This window comes from Alligator mississippiensis, chromosome 7, assembly GCF_030867095.1.
Source record: "Alligator mississippiensis isolate rAllMis1 chromosome 7, rAllMis1, whole genome shotgun sequence".
NCBI classification, from domain to species: Eukaryota; Metazoa; Chordata; order Crocodylia; family Alligatoridae; genus Alligator; species Alligator mississippiensis.
This window is the reverse complement of record NC_081830.1, coordinates 56,558,652-56,578,173: the sequence shown is the minus strand read 5'-3', so window position 1 is coordinate 56,578,173 and position 19,522 is coordinate 56,558,652. Positions and strand designations below refer to the sequence as shown.

Sequence of the window (19,522 nt, the reverse complement as noted above, 5' to 3'; positions counted from 1 at the left end):
AATATAAACTTCTCTCCAGAGAAAAAGTTCTACATTGTGCTTTATTTTAACTGTAACATGGGGGGAGGGGGGAGAATGGTTTGAAATTCTGAACTATATGGAGAAAATGTAGTATACCACTGTTACCTTCTAGGTTTATAGTAGAATTCATCATAAACATTATTTTACAATACACTGAATGCAAACTCTGAACTATAGCGCTATATATGCTTGAATTAAGAAGTAGAACTCCAATTTTTACACACCTTAATGGTTATAATCCAGTGGCAAAGTGCCCACTGTATTGTAAAGACTTTAAGGATATGCAACTGCACTACAATAGTTGCAAAGAATAATTAGCTTGGGAGACAATGTGTGCACTGACTCTAAAGCATGAACAACCAAATATAGGAAGATAAATAAATATGCTCTGTTAATGAAACTCCATTAGAGAGACAGGGCAGACCTAGAAAAATTAAAATCCCTCCCTGAAAAGGGACAAAATTGATAGCTAAAGCAGTACTCCCTGCCCTTGGTTTCTAGAAGCGCAAGACAAATCAATGACAAGGAAAATATCAGGGTGAATTTCATTTAAATCGAATGGATTTAAATCACTGGTCAGAAAGCCCCGATTTAATCATTGCTTTCTATAAAACGTGCATTCTTTTTGTTTGATATTCTCTATTCATTTAACTTCTTGAAACTTTGTACTTCTACAGAAAGATAAGGGCTTGACTGTGTATACTAACTTGCAGAAAGACAAGAGGGCTGATCAGGTCTGTTCTCTTTCATCTTCAGACACTGCTATTAACAAGGATGTTATCTCTGGAGACACAAATCCAGAGTTTGAGAACTGAAACTAATCACAGAGATGCTTAATGAGATCTTTTACACTGAGCGCTGTGTCCCATTGGGTAGAGTGTTTTTTTTTAATCTTTACTAATCCATAGAGGAGCCTCTGGGAACCTCATAAGATTGGGCCCCTAATACAGTCCATGGCCTATTATGCCATATTTATAATACTTCACTAAGAAGGTTACATTAATGAATTGCCTCAAATAGTATATAATTAGAAGTTATAAATCCCTATTCCAAGATGATCTCTTTGAGCTTTAACATATCTTTATAGAGGATTTTTTAAAGCATTTAAAAAAATAAAAAATCTGATTAAATTTTAAAAAAATCTGATTTAAATAAAAAAAATCTGATTTTTAAAAGTTAAAAAAAAAATCATTCATTTTTATCCATCCTGGTAAGTATGCATACTATAGAAGAATGTTTAAATTTTTCAGTCAAACAAAGAGAGTTCTGTACCTGGCAGCCATAATCCAAAAGAAGCTGGAGTATGTCCAAATTTTCATTCTCAATGGTTATGGTAACAGCGTTTCTCCCAAGCACATCCACGCAATTTATGTTCATTTCACCGGAGCTGTTCTCTTCCAACAGTCTCTTAACCATGTAATAATCACCTAAACAAGCACCATATGAAAGTCTTAGATTTGTTTTATTGGGAAATATTCTGAAGTTTGTCACAGTATTTTATCAATTAACATAGCATACAAAGTACATACTCATAAATCTAAGGTTTCATTTGACATAACATAGATACCAACAATCCATGAACAAAACAACGAACGCTGACTAACAGCTAAGCGGCCAACAGCTGCTCCCATCAAATGGGAAATTAATGCCAGTTGAGTCTGTTCCCCCCTTCCTAAGCTGGAATTCAGAAAAGGACAAATGGGACTTTTTGAAGAGGGGGGCAACAGCTTCCAAGTAGTCTCCAAAGAGAGGCAGAAGTTGAACCGTGTCAGACAGGGCAGATCTGTACTGCATGGAGCTACACTGGTATCGCCACCCAAGATCTCCACCCCTCCCACTGCAGCTGGACAAGCCCTGCGCCTCCTTCTCGCCTCGCTTGGCGCGGCCCTCTTCTCCTTCCAAACGTTGTCAGTCAAGTTACCGTTTACAAAATACACACATGCACGCCTATACGGTAAAATACACGATACACAAATTATGCTGTGGACACACGTTTGCTGAAGCGAGGGGAACTACTGTATCCTATCGTTGTTGGTCTGTGTCAAAAAAAAAAAAGAGGCCTAGTTTACAACACACCGACAGAAGATCCGATCGTTAAATTCGCGAGTAAATCTTCCACAGAAGGCCACAGCCTTCAACCCGCCGCCCCGAGATGGGCGCCTCAGGCTCCTCGACAGCGAAGTGCGGGGACTGCCCGGCCCGGCCCCGCCCCGCCGGCCGCGGTACCTTTGTCGCAGGCGAGCAGGAAGAGCTTCTCGTCCAGGGTGGTTTCCTCCTTCACATGCCGCACGTCCTTCAGCGCCAGCAGCTTGTTGGGGGAGGCCGAGGCCGAGGGGTCGGCGCTCTGGTACAGCGCGGCCATGGCAGCCACCCCGCACCCGCCGCACTGCGCACGCGCGGCCCTGGCCCCCCCAGGCGGGGGCGGCGGGCTCCGGGCCGGACGCGGTGCGAATCAGGGCCGGCCAGCCCCCAAATCCCCGCCGGGCTGGGCCCGCCCCGCGCAGGCGCGTTGCTGCCGTGTCGTGGCCGTGGGCATCCCCGTCCGCCTCGGCTGCGCTGCCCCCTGCTCTGCCCTGGCGGCGGGAGCTCCCTCCCTCGCCCCAAGGCGAGGCGGCGGCGGCCCTGCTGCACGTGCAGACGAAAGCTGGGTAGAAACCACGTGTTCAAGTACCGACTTCGTAGCCGGTTGGCTCTGGTGATAGCCGCACGCTCATGTTGATGGCGTGATCATTGCTTTGTACTAGGGTTGCCAACCCTCCCCGGTTGGCCGCACGGCTACGGCCATCGGCCTCCGTCTCCCCGTGTTGAAAGCAGCCCGGGAGACTGATAGCGTGGGTGGGTTGAACAGTACAATTGACTTTATGTCATGTTGGGAAAAAAATCATCTGGAATGGCTTCACTCAGGGTCGGCAACTCACCTTTGCACTCACGGCCACAGGCGACGCATAGGGGAGGCACGTGCCCCACCTGAGAGTGGCTGCTGCCAATCCTGCCATTGGCATCTGTGGGCCGTTGCCGCTTGCCACCCCCTTCGCTGCTGCAGCCACCTGCGAGCGATCCCCACTTGGCCCACCCTCACACCCTACATCACTGCCAGCGCCTGCAGGCAGTCACCATACCCCCCTGGCCTCAGGAGTACAAGTTGTTCTGCTTGTGTTGTCTGCAAAGACGGTGAGGTCATGCCCGGTGCGCTTTTGCCAATAAACACACAGGGGTGGAGGATCCAACTTAATCTTTATTATTCCAAGTCTGTGCAGAAAGGGGGTACTTGGCGATCGTTCGCAAAGCAAGCACCCACCCAACCTAGTTGGCGTTAGCCTTATATAGTTTTCTCTCACCCAACACGCTGTGCAGTTACTATTGGTTGCTTCTTTTAGCCCACGAGCACGTTACCTTAGCCACAGAACATGCCCGTACTTGCCTACATGGCATCTTTTCTCAGCAAGCAATCTCTTCTTATCTTACATACACCACACCCTGCCCAGTGTCAGCAAACTGCTTCATGCATTTAGCTAGATAGAATTAGAAAAAGCGTACATCTTGCGTACATCACTTGTGGCTGGTCTTAAAATTCGCAGTATGGCTCTGAATTTCTCGCACAATTGACCAGTTAATTGCAGAATATAGGTGACATCTAGCAGGGGCCTCCGTTTGCTTCTCACTGGTGAGGGCGAGGTGACGAGGTTCTAATGAAACAAGGTTCTGGGTTTGTCCAAAGGAACCAGGATAGCAGGAGCATGGTTTTAAATTGGGATTTGGACTCAGGGTGGGCCTGGCCATGGGGAATGAGGTGCAAGGAAGAAACAGTGGAGGAAAGGAGGCAGAAGATGGAGAAAATCAGATAAGGACACAACTGGAAGAGATTAAGGGTGATGGACTTGTCAGTTGTCAAGGTGTGTGAACAACTATCCAGGGCCTGGGACGCGGGGAAGGGGAAGGGGAAACTAAGGAACATTGTGAATCAAACCTGATGAAAGAGAAACATCTAGAAGAAAGAGAGTGAAAGGGAGCTTGAAAAGGTCAAGCAGGAAATAACTTTAAAGAGTTGTAAGTGCTTTCTTGATTTTCCCTATGAATAAATTATGGACAAACAAAACGTAAGTAGAAAGACAGGAATAGAATTTATTTTCCATGAGGTGATACACAAGCGAGAGGCCAAAAAGCAGTAGATTGTTTACAAAGGCATCCTCAAGATAAGTCTAATGCATCTGTTTAGCCCCTAATCTGGAAACAAATATTTCTGAAATATTGATCTGTCTTTCACTCAAGTTCATTTTCAACATGGTACGAGTCCTTATTGTTGATTGTTGATTTACTAAGGGATGCAGGACTTTAGATCTCTCTACTCAGCCAGTCCACAGCATTCAGGGGCATGAGGCCAGATCCTCCGTAGATGTAATATATAATTAACTTTACCTCAACTACAATGATTCACATAAATCAATCTGGACTGTTTTTGTTTTTGGGGTGTTTTTTTGGGGGGGGGCAAGGGGGGACTGGGGTCATGTTTTACTTTTAATTTATTATTTTCAGTCAGTGGAATCACTTGTACTCCTCAGAGGAAACTTTACTCTAGAACTTCAGATTCCTTTCAGATGATTACACACCATCCATTCTGCTGCCTTCAGGTCCTGGAGCCTCAGACTTTATAACCTCTGATGTCAGGCTCTTTATGTTGAGAACATTTCAAGACAAACTTGTCAAAGCAATTAGTTTTACCTTGAAAGCAAGCTTCAGTTTCACCAAAATAAATGAGGTAAACAAAGAAAAGGTCTGGGAGGGTATGTGTGTGTGTGTGTGTACCTGTAAAATGCATGCATGCACCCCGCACACATGCCCGTATACGTACGTACACATTACAATGGCAGAGCAGTACTTTATAACAAAACAATAGGATTTGCACTAGGGGTGTGTGAAGTGGGCCATATTCGAGTCAGATTCGGCCTGATTCAGGGGACAGTGATTCAGGGGATGCTCCATCCACCCAACCATCTCAGCATTCACAAGCCACCTGGTACCTTGATGTATGTAGAAAAAAACCCATATAAAGTTGTGTCTACTTCTGAAGCTCTCAATTGATTTGGAGGGTTCTGATTCAGAGAGTTGACAGGGTCTCCTGGTTACATTCAGATTTGGAGATTCAGCTGTTGAATCGGGCCGAATCTCTGCCAAATTGAATCAGCGACTGAAGCTTCACACACCCCTAGTTTTCACAGCAACCAGTTGCGAGTCCTGAAGAGAGAAATTTGTATAACCTGCAAGATGTGGACAATGATACTGCAAAGAATTAGTTCTTGTAGTATGAAGGACGAGTGAAAAGCCTCTTGATTCTGTATATCTCAAATAAGGTCTTCCAACCTTTGATACGCTTGTCTCTGTATGAATCTGAACTAAGTGTCACACATTTAGTGCTAGATCATTCAGTTTCCTGGCTTTCTGTTTGGATATTTTTTTCTAGAACCAAGGATAGAAATCTGGTAATTATCACAAGCTAATAGCTTCATATTATGGTCTGGAGGTATATATGAATTAGCAAAACACAGACAAAGGTTCTGTAGCCCATTTCTAATTTTCCGAACTCCCCAGAATCCTCTTATGCACTAAAGACAGAAGCCATGTTTCTTCTTTGTGTCAAAGAGGAGCACCAGTTTGACACTTTGGCGCCATCCTAACTGGTGGTCCCAGCCCTAGGATGGCACCAGAGTGAATTTGACATGGGGAGCGTGGTGGATGCGTCTCTAAGTGGGGAACAGGTTAGGTTGCCTGTTGTCCCACAAGATCAGTTGACAGGACAATGTGTTTTCCACAGTGAAGCAGATCAGTTGTGCCTGGACACTTCCCAGCATGGCTGATCCACTTAATTTGGCAATATCTATTTCTAGCCTTTGAGTTGCTTGTAATGTTTGTATATCAGTTTTTGTCAAATATATATATAGAAAATTACTTTTCTATATATATATTTGACTCTATATTTACTGAGGATTTAGTTGGGAATTTCATCTTATTTGGCTCATCTTAAAAATTACTTTAATAAAAGTTAAAGGTTCCAGAAGTTTTAGATTAAAATTTATAACTACAGAACAAGAATACAAATTCATATTTCAGTCATATTAAGAAATATGGCTTTACTGCCAGAAGCCAGTACAGTGTATTGATTTTATAAGTTTCCAGCATAAAAATCAATGACAGAGAGACAGACGCATATTTAAAAAATGTTACACTTAAGGCAAGTCCCCAAACTGGGTTGGCATGCTATCTTTACTGATTTTTTATAGAATACTTTATGAAATTTCCCCTATTTTTTCCAACTGCAATGGTTAAGTCTATGCAAATATTCTAATAATGACATTGTTACATTTTGGTTTACTATTTTCTGTTTCTTTCTTAAATTAGGAGTCATAAAAATAATTTATTCTTCACTTTGGTGAATGTATTCTTGCTTTTTAAGAAAACAGACTACCACATACATCTAGGAGTTTGTTCCCATTCAAAACATTGAACAATTTTATGAGAAATATCATTGTAAATTCCACACAATATCATGGCCTGACCCCATTAACCTCTGTGGCAAGACTCTTATCGATTTCAACAGGAATTGGATCAGACCTATCGAGGTACATGCTGATTTTTGTGCAGTTTGGGAGATTACAATAGTGTTGGAATGCACTTGTGCACAAATATGACCACATGGAAATAACAACCACAAAAATCAAATTGTGTCATAGCAGATCCTGAAACAGTATTTTAAAAGCTGGGGATCTTTTTCACACTATGAAAACAGTATGAGCTAGAATTGATTTACAAGACTTTTTTTGTTTAAAAAAGAACAATACAGCAATCTAATCTTAATATGGTAATGCATGTATTCTGGATAAAGGATTAACACATACATAAATCATATTTTATGAAACCTTAACTAAATATAAACAAGTTATTAAAATGTAATTAATTATCTATCTGTACTTCAGCATACAAATTTATCTCTGGTTTTACACCCATTAAAACTTCAGAATTCTGTAAACTGTGAGGCATTTATCATACTTAGCATGGCAGGAAAAAAAAAACTAATGTCTTCATTATATTGCTTTGTTCAGTCCTCTCCCCATCAAGCATGCAAACACCGTCATAACCATTTTTGGCTTCACTTCTACCAGATCATCTGGTAGGGCATATATGCGGGCACCAATCTTTCGAGCAACCGAAATGGCATATCTTGGAAACACAAGAAAGAAAATGATATAATTATTTTACTGGTATCTACTATGTTTGTGCTGAGACATGCAAAAACAACATATTTAATTAAAGGTTGAGATACTTATTTCCAATTAATATTTAATTTGTAGTGGAAAATGCATTTAATGTAATGGAACAATTAAGTATTAACAGTTGCATTGAACATTTATTGTGCCTGAGATTGACACGTGTGTGTGTGTGTGTGTGTGTACACACACAAATGTGAGCTGAGTTAGGCTATTAATATCAACAGCTTCAATACAGCGCTGCCAGGTTATGCCAGTAGTAAAATTGACCACTACTGTTAATCTGCTGTAAAAAAGGTTTAAAAAATGTTACTATTTAAAATGTAATGTCTTTGTATTTAAAAGCATGAATACATCTATGTTCATACTGTTAAAGTATAAGAAAATCACAAACTTGTTCATTGCACAAGAAAATATAAAATATTATTTAACAGCTTACTTAGCATTATTCAATTTGTCTTCATCAGAAAGATCTTCTCTCTTGACCATTTCTTGACGAATTGCTTTTGGTGCAATGGCATCTATTAAATCTAGGACAGGCAAACTAGTGCTAATAGATCTGTCCTAGAAGAAAGATTTAATTAACATAAGTTAGCAGATATATTTTGATCATCCTAACAGCTACAGCAATCACATCTACTTTTAAATAAAGTTAATAAGATACATTATTGTTTTATTCTACCTTTTTTTTTCTTATATCAGTCCTAACTATGCTTTCCTTGCCTGTGTAAAAGTTGCTGTGAAGTCAGTGGGAGGTTTCAGAGAGATCACAATCCACGTGTTTCCTCTTTCACTCCTCACATTCTCTATATTTCTGCTATTAAATAAATGTAAATAACTTGTTTTAGTGACAACAAGGAGCAATCTTTAAGCACCTTCTTAATCTTGCATCCTATTTTTATTTGTGTACAAGCTATACAATGCCGAGTATCTTCTTGGTGGTTAAGAGAGTACATTGATATTATAAATGTGAAATGATTCTTCCTCTCTCTTACAGTTTATGCATTTTGGGAGCTTAGTCTTTGGGGACCACCAAACTGGGCTCAGTTTAGGATTCAGGGAGGAAGGCAAAGGTGACCTAAGATCTACTGCAATTTTTGCCTGGCTGCCACCACCAGAATGGACTAATCTGGCAGATACAGTGATATAATGTAGCAGTGTTCTTGATTTTATATCACCTAGCAATTCTTGATGTCACACAAGGGACATCTTAACCTGACCAGGTAAACTAGCCTTATGGTCTCTCTGTATTTCTAGTTTGAACTGGATTATCTAATCTTTTCCTAAAAGGTTCAAGTTTCAATTATATCTTGTGTGTCTCTGTAGAATATTATGCAATTCTATAAAAGGGAGTTCAAATATCACTTGCCCCCTATCACATTTACAGAGCTCAGGCTCTGCAAGTCTTCTGATCCCTCCCTCTAGAAGGAATATAAACTTGTGGTATGTTATGCAGTCACTGATTCCCCAATGCAGCTATGCACTGCTACCCATTCAAGCAAATTTTAATGCCACAGTAGGAAAGCTGACATTTTACAAACCAACAGTAATATCTACAGCAATTTGTAATACTCTGTAGACTCCCATTCCAGGAAATCATGCTGTATCATAAAATAAAAAAATTAGGGTTGGAAAGGACTTCAGGAGGTCACCTTGTCCAATCACCTGCTCAAAGCAGGACCATCCCTGACTAGATTATCCCAACCAAGGCTTTGTCTAGCCAGGTTTTAAAAACTTCCAAGGATGGGGAGTTCACAACCTCTCTGGGTAGCCTGTTCCAGTGTTTTACCACCCTCCTAGTGAGAAAATTCTTCCTAATATCTAACCTAAGCTTCCCTTGCCGCAACTTGAGAACATTGCTCTGTGTTCTGTCATCTGCCACCAGTGAGAACAGTTTACATTCATCCTCTTTCGAACACCCCTTCAGGTAGTTCAAGGCTGCTATTAAATCCTCTCAGTCTTCTCTTCTCTAGAAGAAATAAGATCAGTTCCCTCAGCCTCTCCGCAGAAGTCATATGCCCCAGCCCCCAAACCAGTTTTGTTGCCCTCCACTGCACTCCATCCAATTTGTCCACATCCTTTCTTAGTGGGGAGCCCTAAACTGAACACAGTATTCCAGAGATGTGGCCTCACCAGTGCTGACTAGTGGGGAATAATCACTTCCCTTTCCCTCCTGGCAACACTCCTATCAATGCAGCCCAGTATGCTGCTAGCCAAGATCCTCAGATCCTTTTCTGCAGAGTTGCTGCCCAGCTAGTCAGCCCCAGCCTGTACTGGTGCATGGGATTGTTCCATCCTAAATTCAGGACTTTGCACTTGTCCTTGTTGAACCTCATGTGAATCCTTTTGGCCCAATCCTCCAATTTGTCTAGGTCACTGGATCCTAGCCAGAACCTGCAGTGTACCTACTACTTCTCACAACTTGGTGCAATCTGCAAACTTTCTGAGGGTGCACTCTATGCCATCTTCCAGATTGTTGATGAAGATATTGAACAAAACTGGTCTTAGGACCAACCCCTGGGGCACTCCACTTGATACCAGCTGCCAACTAGACATCAAGCCATTCATTACTACCCTCTGAGCCTGATGTGACAGCCACATTTCCAACCACTTTACAGTCTGATCATCCAGCCCATACTTCCTTAGCTTGCCTGTGAGAATGTTGTGGAAGACGGTATCAAAAGCTGTGCTAAACTCAAGGTATATCACTTGATTTTAGCACAGGTTTTGATACCGTCTTCCACTGGTCTCCTTGCATCTACAGAGCCAGTCACCTCACCATAGAAGGCAATCAGGTTGGTCAAGCATGACTTGCCCTTGGTGAATCCCTTAGCACCTTTGGGTGCATCCTGTCTGGTCCCATGGATTTGTATATGTCCAGCTTTTCTAAATAGTCCCTAACCTGTTCTTTCACCACTGTTGGCTGCTCACTTCCTCCCCAAACTGTACTGCCAGATGCAGTAGTCTGGGAGCTGACCTTGCCTGTGAAGACTGAGGTGAAAAGGCCACTGAGTACTTCAGCCTATTCTGCATCGTCTGTCACTAGGTCACCTCCCCAATTCAATAAGGAAGCCACACTTTCCCTGATCTTCCTCTTATTATTGACATACTTGTAGAAACCCTTCTTGTCCTCCTTCATGTCCCTTGCTAGCTGCAACTCCAATTGCGCTTTGGCCTTCCTGACTTCATCCCTTCATGCCTAAGCAATATTCTTATACTTCTCCCTAGCTTTTTGTCCAAGTTTCCACTTATGACCTTCTTTTTGGTGGTCTTGTTTACTGATTAGTTCCCTGCTAATCCAAGCTGGTTTTCTGTCACGCTTGTTAGTCTTCCTGCACATCAGGATGGTTTGTTCCTGAACTCTCAGTAAAGGTCTTCCTTCTCATTTCTGCCTAAGTGTTCCCTAACAATGGTCCCGTGATGATGAACCAGCACAGCTTCGTGCTGTTGCTCTGTAGATCCCTACATCAGATGTTTTCCCCCTTTAACTTGTAAAAGAAGAGAATCCTTCCTGCATTGCTGATTTAGTTTCTGCCCTAATTTTCATAGCCTCATCCTACTTCAAATTAGTATTTTTTTCAATTGCAAATAAAGTTAAAAAGATTCCTAAGCAGTTGAAGCACTTTTAAAATATCTCAAAATTAAAACCCTTGCCTGAATGTTTCTGTGAGTATACTTTCATCTATATCCCCTACTCCTAATGGAACTATTTCCAGTTTATGGCTTGGTCTTGTCTGTTTCTAGGATTCAGATGGTACTTTGAACTATCCCCAGAGTTCTGCATTTTGTTTCTAAGATGCTGAAATGTACTTTTTCTTATTCTTAAAATAGCAGCTGATTCCTTCCAATTGTTAAAGCAGATGAACAGCCTGGAGTAAGATGACGTCAAGTGATCTATCAGCAGGAAGTGCTGAAGCAGTAAAGCAGTTGGCTCCATTCCCTTGGAGGCTCAGCGTGTAATTCATGTGATGCCCTTACCATCAGATTAAGCCTAATATTTCAAGTTCGTTCTAATTCCCATACTGCCACCAATCTCTCTGTACATTTAAATGTAGCACTTCATTAGTTTATTTGAATAGATTAAACTGATGAGTATCTCTCCCAAGTTCATTTGTCATAAAATCTTTGTAATTTTAATTACTTGGGCAGTTGCTAATCTAATATAACTCCACTTTCCCTGTCTACAATGAATTTCGGTGACCTGCAACCCTCTTTATCTTACACAAAGATGCTATTTCATTTTGTTAACCCAAGACTAGGAAGAAAAATACAACTTTTTTACAAACATACATACTTATTTAAGAACAGTCATTTAAATGGGGGAAAAAATATCTCAAGTAACATTATCCTAGATCTAAAATAAGACACTTCCAAAACATTTCTCAGTAGTTACCATTGCCAGATCATCCAGCTTTTCAGTTTTTGGGCTCTGCATTTCCAGCTGTGGCCCAGATAGACAACTAACTATTTGAACACATGCATTGAGGCTGCATACTTAAAATGCAGTTGTATTTCTCTGTGTAATTATTAGTCCATCATTTCTAAAAAGATAGGTGACTATATACTTGACACGTGAGATTTTGCAGATGAGACACCTCTTAAATGCAGATGCATAAACTTTATCTTTCAATTTTCTCTTTATCCATTTTGCAAATATATTAGCCCAGTGCCCTTATGAAGCACAAGTTGACATCAATCTATTTTATTAGGTCAGCTGTTTCTCAGCAGCAGTGCTAGCACAAAACAGTGACTGGTTTGTTAGCCACCATTTGCTCCCTCTGCTGGTTCTCCTACACCCCAGAAAAAAAATAATTCCAGAGGGCTGAAACATTTCAAAAGTTATAAGAAACCATTTCAAACCAGGATGCACTTTCAAAATTGTCTTCTAAATTTGTACACAAAAATGACTAAGCGCCCAAGCCCTGCGACTGCATATACAGCTGAGGGAGGTGTTTAGTTACTGCAATTTGTGCTGTGAAAATTATAGACAAATTAGAAGCCCTTTTGAAAATTAGGTCTTGTTGATCTTACATAACCAGAGATTCATTTGATTTAAAAAAAAAATTCAAGACAGTTTTGTAAACTTTTAGACAACACATTGTATTCCAAACCCAAATCCGATTATGCTAACTGAACTTAGTAGATGCACCATTATTTCCTCATATAATTTTTTACTTACCTTGAAGCTGGTAATTGAGGTTTTTTTATTTGCATTTGCAAGTGTTTGATTAACCCATTTAATAATAACGTCATCATTTACTTTTTCCCCTTCTCCAAGGTCTGATAGTACTTTCAAAGTATACCTGTAACAGGAAAAGTCATTTACAAATGATTTATAGAATTCTCTGTTCCAAAGTTTTCATCTTGACATTTAATTTTTGCTATATTAATTATTTTGGTACTCTATTTTTCTACTTCTATATTATTACTGTCACAAGAATAAAATAACATTCCAGATTCTAATTTTCACTGTCACATTTTCTTTCTATATTTATTTTCCTTATCCATCATTAGTTTCACAAAATGAAGTGAAAGGGTTCATCACTCTGGAATCAAGTGACTTCCCAAAAGTAAGTTAAAAAGTAGTTTTAAGTAATCTTCATCCAAGAATACAAAGCAGAATATCGTGGATTTTCCTGCTTTTCCTTTTAGTTGGACCATGTTTTAACAAATATAGATCTCAATTCTGCAATAGGAACCTCTACTTTCAATCACTGCCTCATACTAAGTATCACAGAGGGGGAACAATGAAACTCATATTCTCTTTTATGCCATTTTTTTCCAAGAAAAAACAAACAAACAAAGTGTGTGTGTGTGTGTGTGTGTGTGTGTGTGTGTGTGTGTGTGTGTGTGTGTGTAACATTTTTGTTTCCATCCATGTAGCATGTCAAACTGCAGAGGAAAAAGGAAAGCATTCAAAATTTATGTTTGAAAAGAAAAAGGTTATTCTCAGGATATCCAAGAAAATCATCCTTTGATCCACATAATTTTTATTCTGTTCCAAGTCAGTTTACTATTTGTAGCATACTTTCTCAGTAGTTTTGCAGTTTTATGAAATTCCGTAGTATGAAGCAAATCATGTGTGCATATAAATTATAGCTCCGCTGACACCAATAAAGAAATACAATTAAATTGTTTTTAGCAGTGTTGTAGTCTCACTTGGTGTCAGTGGCATTTTCGGAAACCAATCAAAAGAAAAAACAATTTATGAGGCCAGAAGATATTGTAGAACTATGACAAATGACCTAAAAAAGAGGCCAAAAGTTTATTCTCTTATTGTTTAATTGCATTAACTACCGTAATGAAAAATGGTAGGAATAAAAAATGCCCAATGTTTTAATTTGAAAAAAAAGCAAATTAAATTACTTCAGCTACAGCCTGAACACCCCTGCAGCCAGATGAGGCCAGGCCCTAGCCCCCCCACTCAGGCTGGGCCACATCTCTTTTCCCTGTGGGGCAAGATTGGGGCTGGCTCAAGCCCCCTTCCTCCCCCCACGCAGGGCCAGGTTGGGGCTGGGCCAAGCCCCCTCCCCTCCATGGGGCTGGATCGCACCTCTTTCCCCACACAGGGCCAGGCTGTGGCTGAACCATGCTCCCTTTACTTACCCTCCACAGGGCTAGGCCACGGGCCTCCCCACCCCGCTTAGTGAAGCCAGAGCACCATTGATTTGCACTGCAGCTGTGGAGTTTAGCTCTCTAATAAGATTTGCAGCTTGACTGCCAACAGGCGAAGGACTTCCCACTATTTAGAAATGAAAATGTAAATGTTCTGTATGCATATAACAACTGTAACAACTCCTCACCTTCTCATCAGCTGCCACACCAATGCCAAGGTCAGAGTTCGATTGCCCTCATTTAAGTCCTGTCCACCAATACCAACTAGGGAGAATTTGGCCTTTGTCTTCCCAAGTTCCACTGCATAATTGCAATTCTCAATCTAAGAAAAAAAAGTGTAACCTTTACGTATATGAAAAAATATTATATTACTAACACATAGACCTAGAATCTACTCATAGCTTGATCTAGTTTACCCTAACTTTACCCACATCAACACTGGGGACGATAGGAGGATTATTAAAAAGTACAGACATTCAGTTTCAACCAGGAAAATCACCCTTCTCCCAGTATAAACCGAAAGTGTGTAAATGTTCAGGTTTCTTCTCATAAAGCAAAAATGTATAGTTCAGTAGAAAAATAACCCAACAACAACCAGGATTAAATCACTCCTGGGAGATAGAATGTTTACTGGTTTACATCCTGCTGGGGATCAAAAGGAGTGGAGCTAGGAAAGGCTCCCAGCCTTCCTGAGACTGGAGTCACCCCCATCTAAAGAAGATGTGGGGGGCACCTGTTTTCTCCTGTTGTAGACTGGGAGGAGAGGGGAGCAGCATCCACTATTCCTTGCCTCTTCCCCCAGCTGGGCTTCCCTTGCAAGTTCTGCTGGCTTCCCTTTGCTGCCCTGCCACCCAGCTGTGCAGCAATTTGGAAGCTGGCAGCCAGGAGTGGGTCTCTGACCCAGCTCCTGCCTCACCATCCAGCTGAGAAGTGGGGAGACAATTTAAAAGCTACAGGCTGAGATCAAGGCTTGGGGACCCCCCCTCCCCATGCCCAGATGGCAGGTTTCAAACCACTGCCTGCCAATCAGCTGAGTGGCTGGGCAGCAAGAGGGAACTGATTGCCAAGCTGGGGAAAGTCTAAACATTCCCGGTTCCTGACTTCTCCAGATTTTAAACTACTGCCCCCACTGCTTAGCTATGTGGTCACAAGCAAGGAGAAGCCAGAGGTGTGCAGAGGCTTTCCCTAGCTTGATTCCTGGCTCCTGACCCCTCCAGCTTCCCCTTGCCACCTGTGCTGCCCAACTGACCTAGTGTAGAGCAGGGCAAGGCAGGATGTTGTGTTGCTGCAGCAACTTTGCTACTGTAGCAAATGCCCCAGCCTTGCCCTGCACTGTTCTGGGTCAGCCCAGACAGAGCAGAACATACACCAGAAAGCGTACACTGACCTTTTTCATGTTACCACCAAGTGCAGGATATGGAGGTTTGTTGACCTGGTTCCAGTCTACTGGGACACAAATCATCTCATATAGTTGGAAGATTATTAAGGCATTCGAAAGATCACTAGATCAGAATAGGCAGAAAGACAACTGCTTTCAATTATAGAAATGTATGTTTACACTGAATATATTAATAAGTTTCTCCTGCAAGTGAATTTTTTAAAGCTCAAAAACAGAGTGAGAAAACAAATATACACTCACATAAATTAAAACTGCACAGAATTTGAACATGTTTCCCTACATTCAAACCTTCTAGTCTTTGATCCTGCCCATATCTTAAATTATATTAATTCTTCAGCTGTCTTTTTCTCAGCTTTCAAATGTAATTAATAAAACTACAGACTTTCCCCAGGTATTGAATTTATAAGTTCATGTGAGGAAGTGACCATTATAGCTGAGGTTGCCAAACAGTTTTTAATATAACCCTCTGCTTTCATTCATTCTGAACTTTCAACTTTCATACTTGGTTTCTGCCAGAGGTGGATTTAGTTAGAAAGATTAATCAAAACAAGTATATTCATCTAGACCAGAAGTTCTCAAACTGTGGTCCGCAAGCTTCATCCAGGTGGTTCACAGAAAGGTTGCGGACCAATACTTGTAAGACTACTAATATTAAAATACGAGTTGTGTGCTTTGATTTGTAGAACAAAAACAAGTTTATTAAGTAGTCCGCCGAGACCCTCAGCAATTTTCAAGCAGTCTACGAAAAAAAAGGTTCGAGAACCACTGATTTAGAATATGAAGAGACTTAAGAAAACAATTTTTAACACTGCCATATCACTTCCAACTCTTCTCCATATACTGTGCCAATACCTACATTTTCACTGTAGTTCCAAATGTTCTAAAAATTATCCTAACTTCCTGCATGATTTATTAAAATAATGGATAACAGTGTACACTTCTCTATATTTCTTCCAAGGATGGCAAAAAAAATTATAACCATTAATTTAGGTCCCTGGCAGATGTTCAGTTAAAGGCATGATGGGATCCGATCCATGATCTGAACAATTGTGCCCTATCGGCAGTGCAGTGGGGGGAACATAGTCCCAGCACCAGGCAAGCAGCAAACCGGAGGCGCAACACATCCAATTTGGAGCACCAGTCACCTGACCAACACTCCCAGCCTCAGGAATGCATCGGAGTGCCTCAAAACTAAGAGCGCTGATCAGCCGCTGGAACTCCCAGCCTTGAAAGAGCGCCAGAGTTAAGAGCTTCAATGTGCTCCTGAGGCTGGGAGCCCTGATCAGCTGCCAGCCTGGCCCCATGTTCCACTTTAGGTGCAACTATTTTATGTAAATTTGTTCCTTGCTTTATCACGCCATTAATGACTAAGTTACTACTTGAGGTTGATTAACTGGTTAATAACTGGTTAATCACATCTTAAGTGCGACAAACATCTACCAGGGGCCTTAGCCTCATAATATTCTTTGCAAGGCAGCTTAAGTATCATTATGCCCTTTTCATAGGTGAAAAAGTAAAGGCTTCTTAGACTCCCTGTCCAGCACAGCTTTCCATTGCAGGATCTTCCAAAACTGTTTCACTAGTAGAATGATGGAAGACTTCCTTAGATGAGGTACCGGCAACAACCAACCTTTTAATTATCATGTCATAGCATTGTCTTAACTAATGCTCAACTATGGGACCAACATGAATATCATTTTTCTGGCATTTGTAACTTTGCCTCTTATAAATGTAATGCTTTACAGTAATTCTCTTAACACGTTTTATTTGCTGCAGAAACAGACACAGCTTTCTGTGGTATGAAGCCAACTTCTCTCAAAACAATTAACCTCAAAGGTATCATCATTCCTGACATTCCACATCAGGTTTCAGGTAACGCTCAAACCAAAGGGTTTGACTGATAAATATCAACCATCAATTTCAACTAGCCAGTATCACTACTTGTAAATTCAGTAAAACAGGCTCGCAATTTGATTTTTACTTCTTTTTTTATTACTAATTTAGGCAACATTAATTTCCATTATTTATAGTTAACTGCTTTACTTTCTGGATACAGTTCCCCCCCCCCCCCTTGTGGTCTACAGATGTTTACTTAATTGATGCTTAAATATAAAAAAGAAGAAAAAAACAGAAATAAAAAATTTACCGGTACAAGTGGTTAACATATGGAGTTACACCCAAAGAATTCATCCAGTTTCGGAAGGTCCTCTCTTCTTTACTTTCACCTATAGACATAAATAGCTGCATATTAATTTCTTGTGGGCAACATTTTAATGGACAAGGTTTAGATCAGTGGTTCCCAAACTCTGACAGATTGCTCACCACCAATTTAAAACAATACAACCTTAAATACCAGCAGCAAATTTTTCAGTTCAACCTTAAGTACCACCAGAAAAATTTTTATCATATAAAGTAATTATAATAAATCTGTTAACTGACAGGTTGTCTACATATCACTAGTGGTACGCTTACCACAGATTGGGAACCACTGGTTTAGATCATTTATACACATAAACTAGCAAGAGTTGCTTTGAATAATTTATTTGCTACTTTTTTCCGTGAAAATGCATGCATCTTTTTCACAGGAGTATTATCTCCTAGCCAAGGAATGGAGACAGTCCTGTCAAACACAGAATTTCAGGGCTCTAGGTACAAGGCCATGAGCATCACTGGGAAGTATATGAGAACATAATTTTCTGTGCAATTTCATACAATACCAAATAAAACATACTATGGATTGTATTTTACATTCTTCTGTTCTGTATTGAGCAGTAGGCTGTGAAGAACAACAACAATGCTAATCATCAAATGAAGACCACTGGAATTCAGTTTGATTGGTAACATTAAATTTGTTTTAAATGCCATTTTATTGTCACATGTGTTTTACTGCACACATTGCCATAGTATCTTAAGCTCCAGTCTATATAGGAGGGGTGGCCAACCTGTGGCTCTTCAGAAGTTAATATGCATCTCCTTGAATCTTTGCACAAGCACACAACGTGACGTAAAGGCTATGGAAGCTGGTCACCATGTGCTTGTGCAAAGATTCAAGGAGACACATTAACTTCTAAAGAACTGTACGTGCCTCTGGAGCCGCAGGTTGGCCACCCCGCTATATAGCACTCCAGCATCTACTTCTGCATTCAGCAATTTCCCAAGAAGCATTCTGGAGACTTCTACAGTGCACTAGACCTCTCCTTTTCAATCTGCATTGCTGCAGGCTCAAAAAGACAATGCTGATTAGATTTGTGAAGCTATTTTCACAACAGCTAAGTAAGTCTTACAAATTTAAGTGGCAGTTTTGCTTCTGGGGAATTCACAAAATTCTGTTTAATATGTCTGAACGTCAAACAGTTTTGTATTGTTCTTTCTTTCTTTGAGTGTGTTTGTTCAGGCACCATTGGTCAATAAGACATCTCTAACAGAAGGATTTGCTTCTCTGCTTTATTTTCTATGTACTACTTCTAAGCCAGGGGTAGGCAACCCCCGGCATAGGTGCCAGAGTGTAGTACTTGAAGGTATTTTGCTTGGCACACATGCCTCTGGGTGGATGGTGGGGAAACGGCCGAGGCTACACAGCAACAGCAAGGACTGGGCCCCTCTTGGCTCCTCCGTCATTCACCCCGGGGCACACCAACATCTTACAAGTTGAAGTGGTGGGTGGTTTCAGCACTCTGCCCAAAAATGTTGCTGACCCCTGTTCTAAGCTATCCTTCACCTTATTCTCTGTTATTATCCGGCTTTCTTCTCTCTCACTGGTGTTAGCATATTAAGTGACTCCTTTAGTACTATGTAGTACTGGTAATACCTTACCTTGTAGCACTTTCTATTCTGAATGTCTGTTATACTGTTTGTAATTTAATACTGCACACGCCATTTGTTCCTGTGCTTTTTCATAAATAGAACATTTAAGAAATAACAAGAAGCATTTAGGCCAAAAAACACATGCCAGGAAAACACTATACTTCCTGCTTTACTCATCTGACCTATAGAACAGAAATTACATATTCTTCTCTTCCTGGCCCATTTCTAATTGAAAGAGAAATTCTCCACAAAAGGTGGAAGGAATGGCTTCCAAGAACTCAAAAATGGCATATTTTGAATGAGGGTTTCTCTTGCTATCTCCCTTCAACTCTCCACAAAACAACTCTATGAGCTTGTTTAATCAAGCTGGCAAAAAAAATCTCTCATTTAGTAATGCAATTAGGGCTGATTGGAGGATAACAAT

At 40.8% G+C, this 19,522-nt stretch overlaps 2 protein-coding genes across 7 annotated transcripts in view; both read right to left on the bottom strand.

Moving 5' to 3' along the window:
- Nucleotides 1-2,457, bottom strand: part of TRPC1 (transient receptor potential cation channel subfamily C member 1) — a 47,448-nt gene extending 44,991 nt beyond the window's left edge. The window contains exons 1-2 of one of the 3 annotated variants that reach the window (XM_006263316.4): nucleotides 2,248-2,457; nucleotides 1,294-1,448 (exon numbers count right to left, since the gene is read on the bottom strand). In XM_006263316.4, coding sequence (XP_006263378.1) covers nucleotides 1,294-1,448; nucleotides 2,248-2,383 — 291 coding nt within the window. In that variant the 5' untranslated portion in view covers nucleotides 2,384-2,457. Of the gene's footprint in view, nucleotides 1-1,293; nucleotides 1,449-2,097; nucleotides 2,200-2,247 lie in introns of those variants that run through there. The other 2 variants (XM_006263314.4, XM_059730992.1) reach the window with 2 other exon arrangements.
- Nucleotides 2,458-4,119: 1,662 nt separating this feature from the next.
- PLS1 (plastin 1) overlaps nucleotides 4,120-19,522 on the bottom strand; it is a 73,746-nt gene continuing 58,343 nt past the window's right edge. For all 4 annotated transcript variants that reach the window (XM_019491856.2, XM_019491857.2, XM_059730997.1 and 1 more), the window contains 6 exons: nucleotides 17,441-17,519; nucleotides 15,283-15,397; nucleotides 14,084-14,217; nucleotides 12,460-12,583; nucleotides 7,720-7,844; nucleotides 4,120-7,233 (listed from right to left, as the gene is read on the bottom strand). In XM_019491856.2, coding sequence (XP_019347401.1) covers nucleotides 7,098-7,233; nucleotides 7,720-7,844; nucleotides 12,460-12,583; nucleotides 14,084-14,217; nucleotides 15,283-15,397; nucleotides 17,441-17,519 — 713 coding nt within the window. In that variant the 3' untranslated portion in view covers nucleotides 4,120-7,097. The remainder of the gene's footprint in view (nucleotides 7,234-7,719; nucleotides 7,845-12,459; nucleotides 12,584-14,083; nucleotides 14,218-15,282; nucleotides 15,398-17,440; nucleotides 17,520-19,522) is intronic.